Genomic DNA, 16,730 nt, shown 5'->3' with positions numbered 1-16,730 from the left:
CTGTCGATTTTACTAACAAGTTTTAATAAGCATGTTTGTGCGTGTGTGTGTGTGTGTGCGTGTGTGTGTGCCCCACCTGATTAGCCGACGTGAGGTCTGCCTGCAGTTTCTGAATGCGGATGTTCATGGACTTCAGCTCCTCCTCCTTCCTCTGCTGGATCTCATCGATCTTCGTCCTGATGCGGGAACACAAATATGTCATCCTTCATGCGCCGCCCGAGACAGCAGCCTATCGACTCCTCTCCAAAGACCACATATTACAAACAGTAATCATGGCATCCCAAACTAGAATGTGGCTTCAGTTCTCAGTGCAGAGCACATTAAAAGCACACATATTTATACACAACCGTATGTCTAAAGTCAAGCAAACATTTCTAACGATATGGATGCAGGCCTCAAACAATTAGTGATAGGAAGACATCCTGATAAAGTTGCCTTGGCCTTTGGGATTAAAATAGCCCCACATCATCACATACCCTTCACCATAGCTAGAGATTGGCTTGGTGCTTTTTCCAGTTAGCCTATTAGCCTGTTTGATTTGCATTGAGCCCAATGAGCATTGGTGTCCTTAGATTTTTACTCATTTTTTTTAATTAAGGCATTAAGATCAATTCCCAAAATATATTACTCTTTTTAGTCAACTTCAGCATGGAGTCAAATACTTATTCTCCCCACTGTATCTGACATTATGTCTTGAATAACAGACATTATATGGAATGTCAAAGAAGGTCATTTCAGCGCAGAGAGTTTTGGAGATCAAGAGAAACTAAAAACAGGTTAGAGAACAGTAATCTCAGTCGACACATAACAATGGCGTAGCACCTTTCATATTCATATCCACACGTCTGAAACATTTATCAGCTTGTCTCATTAAGGCTGGTACACCATGGCACGGTGACAAACTCTCACAGCCAGACTAATGTGGCAGAAACACCTTATCAGCCGTGGCATGCAATGGCAAACACACAACAGGAAATAAAACTTTATTTATGGAGCTCCACCAGGTCCAGGGAAATAATATGACACTTGTGACATGTGACTGCACCGTGTCAGGCTCAAGAACTAAAAAGCCATTAAATAAAGCGAAAAAATCTCACACTGTTGATCTATGGAGGAATATATGGACACACTTCAACAGACAAGAGAGAAAACGAATGAATGAGAAATTAATTAAATGTTTGGCGTGCTTTTTTAGAGTCTTACCTGCTGTCATTGTAGAGAACCTCCTTTTCGCTTTGGAGCCGCAAAAAGCTGTGAAGAATTAAACAACAGCTGAGTGAGCAATACTGACTTGAGGATCTCTTTAGCACATTGTATCTGTTAACATGAACACACCACTATAAAATGATCCAAATTGATTTCCTGTGCCTTTCTGAATGTTGCTCATTTATTTAGAATCATTTTTGCGGTTTTTGTGTGAAACTGGCTTTGGTCTGCACAGCAGAAAACCATAGAGTGTGCATTTGTGATTTTGTGTGCGCGTGTTTATACAAAAGCAAATTGGTGTGTTCTCTGGTAACTTTGTGTTTTAGCGTGATTATCTGTGTCTGTTTCTGTATGATTGCATGTAATTGTCATGTGTTTGTGTGAGAGAAGATGACTGTGATTTGAGAGAGCATATATGATATTGTGTGTGTGTGTGTGTGTGTGTGTGTTGAGCTGTGCTGTTTTGTAGACGCAGCAGATGACACTGGCCACACTGCCAACAAAACAAGTTGAGGTTCAGACTCATTACTCTCGTCTGCTGACGGTACACTGGGGCCACTGTCCTGGCCTCCGTAGGGGACCCCCACGCTCCACTCCGCTCCTCTCCCATCCCATCCCATCCCACCGCGCCCAATCACCCGGCCAGTCCCACGGCACAGAGAGAGGTCCTGCGTCACGACCAGCCCCTAAAAATGGACCCACGTTCAGAAGGCAGGGGAGGGGGTGAGCTGCAGGCCTGACCGGCCGCAGGTGATCCGTCACAGATTAGCCTCGAGTCAGTGGTGTGTGTGTGTGTGTGTGGGGGGGGGGGGGGGGGGGGGGGGGGGGTGAAAAGCTTTGCGGTCATATTTTCCCTCCTTCCCTCTCTCCATCCTACCCTCTCTCTCAGTCTCCCTCCCTCCTTCCCTCTATCCCTCCCTCCCTCCTTCCCTCTCTCAGTCTCTCTCTCTCTGTCTCTCTCCCTCCTTCCCTCTCTCTCTCAGTCTCTCTCTCTCAGTCTGTCTTGCTCCAAACATCTCTCCCTGTCTCCCTCTCCTGGAGGCTGCAGTGCTGTGTATTAAGGAGCAAAAATGAAAAAAAAAAACCACACAGCTACAGCCCATCATGCCTGGAGGGCAAAAATGATCCATTAACCACCAATCAGTGGCAAAGCAAACAAAACAAATTCCTGCTCAGCGCAGAACTAATAAGTTGCCTCTCGGAAGTATTCTTTCTCAGTGATGAGTGTTCCGGGTCCCACTCCCACACCGCCAGGTGTGACTCGCATACAGATGCGGAATCTCATTATCCAGACTGTAAACTTCTGTAAGTCGGGAACGCGCCGTGACAAACAGAGGCATCCTAGCCCGTTGCACCGTCAGCACCACCATAACTCACCTCTCCTGCTTTTTCTTGAGTTTATCCGCGAGCTGAAACAAAGTGAAAAAAAACAACGCTGGTCACATATCCGTAGCAACCACGTCAACGTCGACAGGCGCAAGCCGGCGTGTCAGGAAATGCGGACTGAACACAAGAAAAAGGCCTGTGGTTACCTTTGCCAGTTCCTCATTAAGTTTGCTCACGTCGGCCTGCTTGGAGGACTGGTGTGGGGAGAAAGTGCACACAGTCAAACAAATACATAAATGAGCTATTTTTGTATGTCAGTTCTGCATTTTAGTGAGGGTAAGCGGATGAGGGTTTTCTGTGTAACCAAGCTTTCGCGGTATTACAGTGTTCCACACACAGAAGTGCCGTGTGTCATGTACATCGCTTGGTGGGGGTGGGGGTGGGGGTGGGGGGGGGTTGAGTAGTCTCACCTCTAGAGTCTGGAGCTGCCCTTTCAGCAGGAGCTTCTCCTCCATCTCCGTCTGCAGCTTGAGTTCCACCTCTGATGAAGACACACACACACACACACACACACACACACACACACACACACATTCAGCATCAGCAACACAGCACAGATGACAACACAGGGAAACTTTTTGAACAAAGCTTCTGAGTGGTAGTCTGGACACGCCCACCCAGATGTCATTTCGGGGAGATACTGTACTAGTCCAGAACACCATACCACACTAACGCTTCCATCAGACCCCAGATACATCGTTTCCTGACTGCCAATTTGTAAAGTTTGGGCATAGTAGAAAGTAACGTTTATGCCCGTCAACATGCTGTTGTTGATAACATTTCCCAATCGTGAGTCCCCAGACTCTATTCTCAAATTGTACCAGGCAAGTTGAGTGATGCTGTTAGGGCACTTTCCCAATTATAAATTATAAATGGGAAACAATGTTTACAGTACCTCGACTACTTTAATCAACAGTGAACAGATGATTATGGTATTCCAGGTAGAAGTAGAAATCATGTCATGTGACTGCCCAGAAATATTGGGCAAAAAGCTGCCCCCTGTTGTGTTCATCAACAACCTTTTCAACAGACAATGTTTATGTATCATTTAACGAGCACTCTCCTTGTAATCACAGAAAAGCGAGAAATAATAAATGCAGACTCTGCAATACTGGGTGGGAAGTTATGTGCGTTTGCACATTGATGCAGCAGTCAAGAGAAAGGGCTCGGAGTCTGAACAGTGGAACCGTGTCCGCTGGTATTCTGTGACGTCAACAAGAACAAGAGCGACAGCTCCGGTCAAAAGAGGTCGGGTTCACCTCTGCTGCTCTCCTAGTCAACTTCGCAGAAGATGCACTGAAGTCAAGGGAGAGGAGGGAGGGGGCACTCACCGCTCAGCTCATTCACCCGCTGTTCCAGGGTAGTACACTTCGTCTCTGCCTGCACTCCAGACAAGGGGAGGGGGGAGGAGAGAGGCAATGGAGGAAAGAGGAGGTTAGGAAGGGACAAAATCAAAAGAGCAAAAAGTCCAGTCAAAGTTCACATCGGAATCTCACTGAGAGTACTGTAAGCTTCACGAGACACAAAAAGCACCGAAAAAGTTGGTGCGCTGGAACTTCAGCCTTGCGCGTGCAGCTGATATTTTCTGACTACCGCGTACGGTGCGCAACATCGAAAGCAAGATGTACGAGCTAGAGGTCAAGACCAGGGAGCAGGTGTGCTTCTACAGGCACCAGAACCACGTCTGCTACTGTAAGTTCACTCATAGATTAACAGACATCAGACAATAGAAGCCCAACATGTCAGTATTTCATATAGCTCACATCCTAAATAAACTTAAAAGGCTTATTATCGCATACAACGTGACTGAAAGTAGCTTAATAAAATGATTTAAAAATGGGCATCAGAGAGTAAGTGTTTTGTAGCAGAATTGAAACCGATTTGTGAACTATAGTCATGAGTTTGACTGTTTGACTAGTTAGTTTACGATTACCAGCAAGAGTTGTATCAGAGGGGAATGGCACTGTTCACAGTATATCATGAAGTTTGAATCACCAGTTGAGGAAGAAAGCTAAACCAAGTTACCAGCAAGAGCTGCACCACAAGTGAATGTGATTAGTAGGCTAGCTTAAACATTCGTGAAGTTTTAATAGTCAGCTGGAAAAGTTACCAGCAAGAGTTGCCTAATGGGGGAATTATTAGCAGGTATATCTATTCCTAAATTTTACCAGGAGAGTTGAGCTATGCTGTTTGGGTACTTTCCCAATGAAGAAACAACAATGTTTACCTTGACTACTTTAATCAACAGTGAAAAGAACATCCAGGAAAAGGCAGGTCTAAAAAACAGATTTATTTTCAACCAAAGTAGCTCTGCTGCTCAAACTGTTCTTGACACTGTTAGCTGGTCCTCTTGTTTACAATGTTTGGTTCTTTGACAGTGTGCAGAGTTGGTGGTGATGGCCTCTCTTCACCTCGAAGAAGGCAACTAGTGTCATGCTGACAAAGCGCAAGCATAATGGCTTATAGCGCTTTTGGTGACGTCACACACTCCGCGCTCAGTGACTAATGTGTCGAGTATGTAAAAGGCCTTTAGTCCACATTTGTCTTCCTTACCTGTGCCAGCCTATCACTGTGCCCCGTCTCGCCATCCTCCGTGCCCACACTCCCGCTGGCGTCAGGGTGCGGCTGCACCCCATTACTGTCAACGGCCCCATCTGTCACCGGCGCACTGCCGTCTGTGACCTCGGCTCCCCGCGGACTCCTCGACTGGCTCTCCTGCCGCTCTTGAAGGGCTGAGTGGAAACAAACACAAACACACAAACAAAAACACCAAACGCATGCGTGATTGAGAGCATGCCTACACAGGGGGCAGCCATGGTGTACTGGTTAGGGCTTCGGGGTTTGTAACCGGAGGGTTGCCGGTTCGATCCCCGACCAGTCCACCGCGGCTGAAGTGCCCTTGAGCAAGGCACCTAACCCCTCACTGCTCCCCGAGCGCCGCTGGTTGGTTGCAGGCAGCTCACTGCTCTGGGTTAGTGTGTGATTCACTTTACTGTGTGTGTGCTGTGTGTGTTCACTAATTCGGGTTAAATTGGGTTAAATGCAGAGAAACCGAATTTCCCTCACGGGATCAAAAAAGTATATATTCTATTCTATTCTATTCTATTCTATCTGAAAAGCAGGGCACAGGCAGCACACACACACACTGGGGAGCTGGAGGAAGAAGGGAACACATACACAAGTATGCAATGAAAACGCTAACCCTCATAACTCACTGACATCCTCAATCAGCAGTGCAAAATCCAGGGGGGGGATCGTAAAAACAGGCATCTATCTGCCTTTCCTGCTGTAATGCAGCAAAATCAAAGTTCAAGATTTAACCGTTATCTGGCCCCAGCAGGGTGGAGTTTAAAGCCTTGATATGTAGTCTGCCTCAGCGGGGAATGCTGACACTACAGGGTTCTTCAATGTCTGGCAATACAATAGAAACCTCTGGACCACAGTCCATCTAAAATCATTAACGCATTATTATAAAATCACCCAGTGAAACGACTGGCTATTCTGTAGAGCCAAACACCGCTGGTACACTAAACAGCAGAACCAATCCATACGTAAAGAGCGAACATTAGAGTTATCGCCGGAGGGGAAAAGAGATAGTCTTCTTTTGCGGTTGAAGCCCATTTATCATGATAACAGTAGCTTTTGCCACTCTGTACGGATCAAGTACTCCATGGCTAAAATGTTTATAGGTTAAATAGTTAAGGCTTGTTTATAAAACTTTTAAACAAATAAGAGGTTTATTAAACAGTTTAAGTACCATGGACCGGAGTTGTTTTCAATAATGTAGCTCATTCAGTACTGCAAACAGAGTTGAAATTTCACGGCGGCCATGACTGCCATGGTAGTTGGAGTTAACTTCCGCCTTGGTGCCCTGACTTGTGGCCTTTGTGCCCCCTGCCAAATATGCCCAACCGAGGGCCAAGTGGCCTTGTCCCTAAAATTATGAAATTCCAGGCCTGATTGATTGCAAAGATATATTTCCTATAAGTTACTCAACAAGAAGTAGATTAGAAGACTTTTAGGACTTCAGTCTGGCTCGTAAAACTAGGAACATCTGATAGTCATACATGACAGCACTGAACGTATCATGTCAGGCCCGCTAGACAGCATTCTGTGGCCTAGGGCTGTAAAGTTTTGATTGCTTCAGCAGATCACCTGCAGTCCTCAGAGCCCTTAGAGTCCCGTTTTGCTGACCTGTTCATGTTGGCTGCTAACAACACGATCCGTTCCCAAGGTATAACTATCCTTTAAAGTATCTACTGTACACATCTCAGTGCTTTACACTCCTTTTGAAAGCTGCTCCACAAAAAATCAAATGTCAACAAACAATCGTCCAGATAAACCTGAATATACACTTTACACCTGTAAATATACCTTTGATCGACTTGGTTTTACAACATTTCATTTTCAGTCAGTTGTTTTGTCCGGCCGCCTCAAGAGCATTTGTGTAAAGAAAGCGGCACGCCTCTGCCCACTCACCTGCCATCTTCTTGAGCAGGGCCGAGTTCTCGGCCTGTAGCCTGAGCAGCTCCCCGTCCACAGGCCCAGGGGAGGACACGGGGCAGGGGGCCGTGGCCTGCAGGCCCTCCCCATCCCGCAGGGATTTGTTCTCCTGCTCCAGCTGCTCGATCTGGGAGCACAGCTACGGTGAGAGCAAACACAGTGCAATTCTGTCAAGACCATGCGCCAAATGTTAGCCTACAGGTTGTAGAGCATACTGTATAAGAAAGATACCAAAAGATGTAGGATGTAGGATATGAAAGAGCAGATGAGAGTGCTAAGATTGGATATTGACTCACACAAGTCAAATGGTCGCCCCTTAATGAGCTATACAAAATGAATGAATGTGTTTTCCAAAAGGATGCATTAACATACATCTAAATATCTCCTGGATATAAGCACTGTGTCATATTTTGGGAATTAGTGACCTAAACTAAATATTAGTAAACAAAAACGTATATCTTGCCAGTATAAATATCCCTTCAGAAACCGAAATTTACCAACTAAACTAGCAATATCATATATAAGTATGGATATTATGGGGAATGTGTATGGATTAAAATGCATTCACATCTGTAATCTACTCTAGAATGCTTTAGTTATGGGGAGAGGAAAGAGGTTTGTTGTGTGCAGTGGGGGTGAATGGGGTGGTCAAGTTCCAGCACCTTGGACAGCTCTTGCATGAGGGTGCTGTTCTGCAGTCTGAAATCATCCTCCTGGCTGTGCAGCTTCCCCTGAAGCATCTCATTCTCGCTGAGCAAGGCGTCCACCTCCTGCGGGCACACAGCCAGGATCAGCTCAGGCCAGGGGCCGCCAGAGATTACTGACAATCACCGCTTCAACACAGACACCGAGCCCTAACATTTGACAGATTACTGACAATCACGAGCTTCACAAAGACACTGAGTGCTCGTGATGATCAACGCCCTAATGCAGATGGAAGGAGAGCACTCACAGAGAGACACAGGTGGCCATCAAAGCCAAAAAAAGATGCACTCAAGTTTAACAATGAAAGATTATGGAGAATTACTGTCAAATGCAGGTGCATTGGCCTACTTATCACGAGACACAGCTTCAAGACACTTATCCTTGTTATGGACTCCGATATTATCCTCACAATCAGAGATGACTGACAATCACTTCTCATGGCATATACCCAATCCTATTTCCTCACAACAACAAATGACAACAACCAATAAAACATAGCCTTGCTGTCAACCTCTCTTCAGTAAAGAAACAAACACATAGGCTAATATCTCAGTGTAGCCTATTACTGAGAAAAAATTACTCCGAAACTCCGAAACAGAACAATGTACGCACATGTCCCAAACATTGTCCATAAATGGACACAGAGACTGCTCATAATTACTCATCAAAACAAAAAGAGAAAGACAAAGGTGGTTAACCATCTATCCACAAGTCAACTGATGTTCTCTGATCTATAGACAAATATAGACACATAGACAAATTCCAAACATGACAATCAGCAAAAAGCGTATTCTCTCATTTCTAACTGAAGGAACTGAACACAAGAACTTTTTGCGGCAGACACAGCAAAAGACTACTTCTTTAAGTGTGGACTGTACTTGAATTGTTCTTGAATTTCCCCTTGGGGATCAATAAAGTATCTATCTATCTATCTATCTATCTACTGTATTATACATGCACCGAATATTTGAAAGTCCCAATAACCGCATCAGTTATAATTCCAGAGGGATTGTTAAATAAAGTCCGTAAGAGTGCTTCACTGCATCGCCTAAGGCTATACAACATGCAAAACCAAGCTGAATGAAACAAGGTTGCATTTTCTACAAACATTCTTTAAAAACTTTTAGACTTCCACATACTTTTGAATCATACATGTAAATAAAATCAGTATCCTTTATTAGGTTAACTGAAAAGCCTTACCTGAGCCTTCTTGCTCTTGTTCAGTGCCTTTAGGTAAAACAAACAAAACAAAATGTGGTGAGAGTAAGATCTAGGTCAACAAAATCTGTGTTTCTTTAGATGCATCTGCATCAACGTTTATTTCATTACCAAATTGGACTAATTCACTCTTGACCTGCTCTGCTATACAAGACACATACAGTTGATTACAGTGAATACAATTTATTATGCCATGTCCTACATACCCTTTGAAACAGCCATTGAAATACTGAGCAAGTCTTCCGAATTAAAGGGGCTGTATGTATTTACTCTAAGCAAACACTATGACTATATTGGTCCTGGTGATTACGGTCTCATAGATTTGAGTGCTTAGAGGAATAGTTCGGAATTTTGGACATAGGACCTCATTTCCAACTTTGCCAAGGTGATATAGGTCGGTGGAGACAGTTTTTATCGCGTTTAACCCCTTCCTTAGGTTGCAGCGTTCCCCTTTGCTAGGCTGGTTCTGAGTTAACACGTTTAAACTCCACAGCACACCTGATACAAATAAATTAAAACGATGTACATGTCCGTGTTGACAAAATCATTTTAGAAAGACAACTAACCTTGCAACTCAATGATTTATTACATTTAGAGGGACTAGTTTCAATCCGCTACTGCCATACAGGGAACAAAGTACAGGCTATTGCAATGCAATGCAAGGTTAGTTTTATTTCTAACAATATTTCTTATTGTTCTATCAACACAGACATGTGCATCGATAGTCTGACGTTATTATTAATTTGTTTCGGGTGTTCTGTGGAGTGGATTAAGACTGTTTTCAGTGGCAGGCTGGATGTTACAGTTGACTTGCGTTATCTCGGCACCAGATTAGCACCAGATGGACGCTGCAACATAAGGAAGGGCAGAAATTCACTGAAAATGTCTCCACCGACCTATATCACCCCGACTAAGTTGGAAATGAGGTCCTATGTCCAAAATTCCGATAATATTGAGGGAAGTATCTTACCTTCTGTGCTTTGATGTAGTCCTTCTCCAATGTAACGTTTTTCTGTCGGACATTATTGAGCTCTGCAAAAAAAGAAGTCATATTGAAAAAAAAACAAAAGAAATATCCTACAATGATCCACTGATACCTGAGAAACCATTCACTTGCAAGAAGTTGTACACAACATGAGGATAATACGATCTTACATTCCTACTTGTGGTCTACTTTAACTTCCAAACTTTAAAACATCCTGATCATTATTTTTGAATAAAAGATTAAGGTATTCAGAGAAAACAAATGATTTTCATAAAAAGCAAAGATTAAATTCAATGGCTGTGATATAGTAAAGACATGGATAAAACACACGCAGTCAGCTTGTCAAACAATACTGGATAAAATATGTAAACAAATGCTTAAAAAGTATGCCCATTAATTATAATCTAGCAGAGTGACCGATAGGCCTACCCTGATAATAACCCTGATAATAAGGCACAACTGCACAGTAGTGGGTCCTTACCAGCAGAGTTCTTCCGCAGGTCATCAGAGAGTTGGTAGTTCTGCGTTCTTAGCTCCAGAAGCTGAGCCTGAGATCAAATGTTATGACAACAGCATGTAATTAGTAGAATGTAAAGTTAAGTGAAAAAAAGTTATAAAGTATCCATCAAAGATTATAGAGCGCTCTATGATCTTTGGTATCCATATGTTTTATGTTCACATTCATCCACTGATCTAGGTGGGTAGGACTGAAAGTGTGGTGGTCATCACTTCAAATTCGCTACCTTACAGATACACACAGTGGGCGAGCAGCGAGGAAGACCACTTTAATTGGCCTAATTAAGTCACTCAATTCAAAGCAGGAGAGATATGGGCCTGAAGGTTTCTGAGACACTGTCAAACATTTTCCCATAAGCAAGTTCTGACATCCAGTAATATTTTTTGTAATCTTGCAGGAAAGCCAAGTTTTCCGAAACGTCATTAAGTGCTGACTACCAATTTAATTCCTCAGTATCTGGTTAGGCTCCACCTGAGAGTTGGGTTTCACTGCGGGGTTCAAATTATTAAGGATGTCAACAAACAGCAAGCTGAGTGGCATTTGAATTGCTACCTTGCTAGCTGGCTAACTTTAGGCTAGTGATAGCTGACCAGACGACTAGCTCAGGACTAATTAGCTACATTTTGAGCACTCTTCGACTCCTGTCCAAACATTCTTGTCTACAATTTGGTGAGGTAGTTTGACATCCAAGCAAATATATAATAACCCTGATTAGGCATGACACCTTGGCCTTCGTTTTCGTGCAAATGTCACAAGCTAGCTAGCTTCCAGTGAGCAGGTAGCTAGCATAGCTCTCATCCTAAATACATTGGATTCAATTGAGGAAGTGAGCAAGCAAAACATCCGCTTGCTAGTTAGCAAGCCACCAAGCAGAGCTGTGCTAGAAATGCATTTCCTAACATTGCAGTTTACTGTTTTCGAGGACAGATAAATACACCACCAGAGTCTCAGTGGCGTGCGGTTGTTACATTCGAGGTTTTTCCCATTTTGCGAAACTAACCCCAGCTTATTAAGGTCGCTTGCTACTAGCTTAGTAGCCAGCTAACACCGCTAGCCATCTTGCCACCACCGTCACAGGCTTGTCAAACCACCACTCTTCAGTCAACACTGTGTACGAAATTCCAAGGCGTTTTGGCCTCTGTGTTTCATGTGTGTCAGTTTTGCAGCCAGGCATACAAGTCACAAGACAACCCCAGGTAACAATATTAATCTAAACATTTAGCAAACAATGTGTGAAAGGAGCATGGAATGCCTGTCAACAAGGTCGGTTACCTGCATTCGATGGAACTCCTCTTCCGATAGTGCCTGCGCCATCTTCACTTACGGAGCTCGGGAAGGACTAACGTTACCGAGCGATTGGTCCTAGCGGCGGGGGTCAAGCCTGGGTGAGGGAGTAAGATGGATATTAGCTAATGATCAACGTAGGTTTGTTTAAGGTTGTTCGCCATACGAAAAGCATTGTTTAACTCCCACGTACAACCAACGCCTTTGGCAAACTTTTGGGAAGCGTCGCCTACAAGACAGCATCAATAGCCTAGAAGTTTCTACTGTAAACACTGACTGACATCTGTGCAAGCAAGGTAATGTAGTGATTGCACCTGTCCTCCAGATGGAGGTAGGACCTAAAACATTGCAGCAGACCACCTGTCACTGAGTTAAGCACAACTCGCTCAACCTTTGCATTGGTCACGTGTGTTCATGCAATAAAGGCAGGGTGGAATTAATAGTCTTCAAAGGGCCTTTTGGGACGAATGAAAAAATGCAAAGTAAAGAACCTCCAGGTTCATGTTTAGGCTTAGATCTATTTAATTGCTGGAGGAGGTGTGTGACGTCCTGGTCCACAACACTGCAACCCATATGTTCAATAGCCTACCCCAATGAGTTGACTTACTTGGAAATAAATAATGCTCAGTCTCAACAAACATTCGTTCAACGTAGCCTACATATATTTAAAACATGTAACATCAATCTTTATTTGTGGTTTTCATACATTACAAAAATGACACAAGCAAGACAACCACATAAAATTAAGACAGGCCTGTAGACAGTGTTCTCAGTTTTTAAAGAGGCTTATCACTTATCAATGCATGCAGTTTTGTAACAATGCTCTTACAGTAGGCCTAATGTTCTGAAATAGACTAGGCTACTTTTGTAATGACCACAAGATTCTACACTGGGTTTTGCTATTTGTGATTACACAAAAAGATGCTCATGTGATAGCTTATGGTTGACCACCCCTGAAATTCCGTGCTCAGTTATTGGTTGTCATAACCAAATTGATGTTTTATTGTGCTCAAAGTCTCTGATGTCGCAGTAGGGCTGTTTGGTGGTTGAACCTTATAGGCGAGCTGTTTATAGAAGAGACAACAGGTTGCCGTCTGATGCCTCTTGTCTGTCTGAGCTTCCCCGGCCGTCACTGGAGTTCACTCTCGAAATGGCTACAGTGGAGTACTTTGGAGGGCTACGGATGAAGAGTCGATCCTCTGCCTTTTTAATCCAGCGTAATAACTTGGTGACAGAGTTGATTGCAGACGACTTTGTGACAAAAGGGCTAAAGCAGGCATACAGCTCAAACTTGTTGGTAGTCTGAGGAAAAAAAAGATGGTTTTAAACAAACAAAGTCTTGCATAACATAAGTCAATTGAATCCTGATTTGAAGTATTCAGTTGTTTTGCTTCCTTAATTTGGTTTAAAAGTGTTTTTACTGCATAATCCCTGCTATTTTATTGTTTAAAGAAAAGCCCACTTCCTCTGAGTTAGGCTACTTGATAAATAGTTCAAAAGCTCGTACCCACGCCAGTAACACCTCTCTTTGTGAAACATGGTAGATTATTTTCAGTGGCTGTGTGCGGCTGTGTATCCGGCTGTGAATGTGACGATACAGATCAAGCAGTCTTGTCCTCTCAAAACCCAAATAGGGCTCTTCCATCGACGAGCTAAAAAAGAACAAACCACACAGAAGGTATAAAGATCAAGCATTCTTGTCCTCACAAAAAAACCAAATAGGCCTCTTCCATTGACAATCTAAAAAAAGAAAACCACACAGAAGGCCTACTGCACAGTAATGTTCCAGGAAATAACTGCAGCTTTTGTTAAGACAAACATCCCAGCAGTGTCATGTGAGAGGTTTGACGCGAAACATGTGAGCCTTCTCTTTCAGTTATGCCGATAGGGCCTGGCACCTAACTGCTGGCTGAACAAAGAGGCCTTAGGGCCTTCACCTTGGGCTCGTCTCTCGGCATCATGTGTTTCCTATTGCACCACAGCCTTGCATACAATGTCTCACAAAGCCCCCTCAGTCTAGTCAGCTAGTCTCTACTTATTTACTCGCATTTTTGAATAAATGGCTCCGCTGGGCAATTTTATGGGCAATAAACACAGACTGTAGTCTCTGTGTGTATACAAATTATGTGATATTGCAAGCCAAGTAAGAACTTTATTGTCACTGTGATGCCACAAAATGGAAAAAGCTTTGGTCACCAGGAGGGCCGAATTACTGCAATGTTCTTATTGCTGGAAGACCCACAGAGAGGGGGGGGGGGGGGGATGATGCTTCCTATACAAATTGTGAGCCAGCATGAGTTGTAGTTACTTGTAGATAGCTGAGATATTGTAGTTCATTCAAATTTAACAGAGTGAGATGGAATACGGAAGGGCGCTCTGTACACACCTGGTGAATTGTGGGAGCTGGTGGTGTTTGTCAGGAATGGTGAAAGGCATGTACATGAAGTGCCTCAGATCTGATATGCCAACATGGCCGACATCATACAACTGAGCTCTTGAAATGACATCTAGCACATTCTGCGCCCTGAAGTTTTCCTCAATCTTCCTCTTGCACTCCGCCACCGCAAAGAAGGCATCCCTGTCTGTGGAGACGAGGAGTAGGCACACTGTGCAATCAGGAGGGTTCAGATAGGCCACGTAGGCGTAGAAGTAGCAGTCCGAGTTGAAAAGGGGTAGGCAGATGGGTGTCCAGATCTCACCACCACGAAATGCTGAGGAGGACGTGATGAAGTTGAGCATCAGGAGCAGGTCAGTGGGCTTCAGCCTGGCATCCTCGAGAACCATCCTCTCTTGGACGATGGTGAGTAGCTGGTTGTTGACAATGAGGATGGAGAAGACCAGGTTCGGGGTAATGGCTCTCTGTAAAATCTGGCTGATGGAGTCTCTTAGGGAAGGCAGCAGGGGCAGACATTGCACAGCAGACAGCAGGAAGCTGGGGTCTGTGTCCATGAGGTCAAGTAGACCATCCAGAACCCTCTCTGATCCTGTCAACAGCCGGCGCAGGTCGTAGTTCTTTTTCTGCTCAAAAATACGGGTTATGCTCGCCTGGGTGAGCATGCTGACTATTTGGTAGTGCACGTACAGGAGTTCAGTATGCAACTGCTGTTCGGACTGCTTGTTATTGGACACCAGGACAAGCACCAAAGGACCCTGCTGCATGAAAACAACTGTGTGGCCATCTGCATGAAGGCAGGAAAGGAGGAAGAACACAGCATTTTATATATTAGTAATTATGTCAGTTAACAGAGCAAAACAAAGCGTAATACACAACAGGGGATGGCGGCTTCAATTTCAGCTTTACCAAAGTTACCATGGCAACAGAGGCATGGCTACATTGTGATGGGCCATCATAGGCAGCAAAGAATTGTAGGCCCAAACCGGTTTCATTTGCAAGAACAGCTCACACACTGGAGGTGGAGGTAGATGTGATGGTGGACTGTTACCTGAGTGGATGGAGCGGATGGTGTCGTCACTGCTCTGGACAAAGGAAACCAGAGCCATCATGACACCCATTGTGGTGGAAAGTGCTTCCTCGTTGCCATAGCGAGAGTAAATGGGCTTGCCCGCCTCGCTCAAGACGAACACATGCTTCCTGTGTCCTCTCCAACTGTCTGTCATCACTTCCTCTTCATGATTGCCGTTGGGGGAGGGGGAAGGGGAATCTCCATCAGCCCGCTGCACCAAAGGCTCCTCGTCTAGTCCCTGTACAGTTCCACAGGTTCTAACTGATGCAGCCTCTCTGCAGTCTTGCAGTGAGTGGTCAGAAGAGTCCATGTTACCATTCATACTATCACTAATGTCTCCTGTGTGAGTGATCTCATACATCTTATTGGTGTCTCCCTGGTCAAAGATGTGTTGCCCCTCCTTTCTGCCGGCAACTGGTGGACTGTTAGAAGTGTCATAGTGTATTTATGGTAGTGAATGATCAATGATATCTGGAACTCACAGAACAGTGACTTGAATATTTCCATGCACAAATAAATCAGAATATAATTAATCAAAATGACCAATGCATTTCTGCTGAATATCAGGAGGACATACCTGCTTAAGTTAAAAGTAGGCCTTTCAGATTCTTGAAACCTTGCCCACATTAATTTTAAAGTTACTCAGGCTTATCTAATCAACATAGCCTACATTGGGATCAAGTTCAGCGATTTAGTTAGGACCAGACATATAAGGAGTCCCTTTCTGTAAAGTGCATCTGGTGAATATGGTAAGACATAAAGTTCATCTGGTGAATATGGTAAGACACGTGTCTTGACAATCACGTTTCCCCTAAGCAGACATAACACTGATTTTCAAATACATAGTATAGTTCCTTTGACATAATGAGTAAGACAACAAAAATACTCTACTCACATGCTGTTTTAAGGCTGAAGTGGAAAAAAGTAGCAGTTTTCAGCTGTATTCCGGCCAGTGTGACAGAGGAGGACTGAACACTGCAGCTGCTTCTCTCTATGAGATTATGGCCATTGTGAGTGGACGAATGTTGTGATCCCATTCTTCAAAATAAAAGTCCTCTATTGCCGGGTCAGTTGTAGACTACGTCAGACACACAGTGTGTCCTTTGTATAGGCCCCTGTATCGTCGACAAATGCACAGAGGAATACTTAATAATGTAGAAAAAATGAGCAAACTTTTATATTCAAATTTAAAAGCAAGTTGTTTGTTATTATTCCATTTACCAAAAAACAGTTGCAATTTTAACAACGAGGAAGGTTATCATTCAGTTTATTCACTGTCAAACCTCTTCAAGTACTGTTGTTCTGTCTCAGTTAACAGACAAATCAAGTACAGCACTTCCTCTCCATTACCACCCAAAACCCTCAAAGCTTCCAAGCCAGCCAACAGGATCCAGCAGAGGGTTTTCAAGCTGCATTTCACAATAAATGCATGGACAATTGCTGGTATAATTGATACACTGTG

The 16,730-nt window shown here is 43.9% G+C and overlaps 2 protein-coding genes across 3 annotated transcripts in view; both read right to left on the bottom strand.

Annotated features, from left to right (window-relative positions):
* The window catches only part of gripap1 (GRIP1 associated protein 1), a 52,452-nt gene extending 40,393 nt beyond the window's left edge, over window positions 1-12,059 (bottom strand). For both annotated transcript variants that reach the window (XM_062541426.1, XM_062541427.1), the window contains exons 1-13: window positions 11,793-12,059; window positions 10,485-10,551; window positions 9,989-10,050; window positions 9,001-9,027; window positions 7,758-7,865; window positions 7,072-7,234; window positions 5,146-5,324; window positions 3,924-3,972; window positions 3,003-3,073; window positions 2,739-2,786; window positions 2,584-2,615; window positions 1,204-1,251; window positions 77-176 (exon numbers count right to left, since the gene is read on the bottom strand). In XM_062541426.1, coding sequence (XP_062397410.1) covers window positions 77-176; window positions 1,204-1,251; window positions 2,584-2,615; window positions 2,739-2,786; window positions 3,003-3,073; window positions 3,924-3,972; window positions 5,146-5,324; window positions 7,072-7,234; window positions 7,758-7,865; window positions 9,001-9,027; window positions 9,989-10,050; window positions 10,485-10,551; window positions 11,793-11,834 — 996 coding nt within the window. In that variant the 5' untranslated portion in view covers window positions 11,835-12,059. The remainder of the gene's footprint in view (window positions 1-76; window positions 177-1,203; window positions 1,252-2,583; window positions 2,616-2,738; window positions 2,787-3,002; window positions 3,074-3,923; window positions 3,973-5,145; window positions 5,325-7,071; window positions 7,235-7,757; window positions 7,866-9,000; window positions 9,028-9,988; window positions 10,051-10,484; window positions 10,552-11,792) is intronic.
* Window positions 12,060-12,529: 470 nt separating this feature from the next.
* Window positions 12,530-15,628, bottom strand: mon1ba (MON1 secretory trafficking family member Ba). Its single transcript, XM_062540083.1, has 4 exons — window positions 15,248-15,628; window positions 14,191-14,983; window positions 13,312-13,456; window positions 12,530-13,106 (listed from the first exon to the last, which is right to left on the bottom strand). The coding sequence occupies exons 1-4, from the start codon at window positions 15,588-15,590 to the stop codon at window positions 12,873-12,875; spliced, it is 1,515 nt and encodes a 504-aa protein (XP_062396067.1). The 5' UTR covers window positions 15,591-15,628; the 3' UTR covers window positions 12,530-12,872.
* Window positions 15,629-16,730: the final 1,102 nt, after the last annotated feature.

This window comes from Sardina pilchardus, chromosome 7 (genome assembly GCF_963854185.1).
Source record: "Sardina pilchardus chromosome 7, fSarPil1.1, whole genome shotgun sequence".
Lineage (NCBI taxonomy): Eukaryota > Metazoa > Chordata > Actinopteri > Clupeiformes > Clupeidae > Sardina > Sardina pilchardus.
This window is presented reverse-complemented; position numbering and strand designations above follow the sequence as displayed.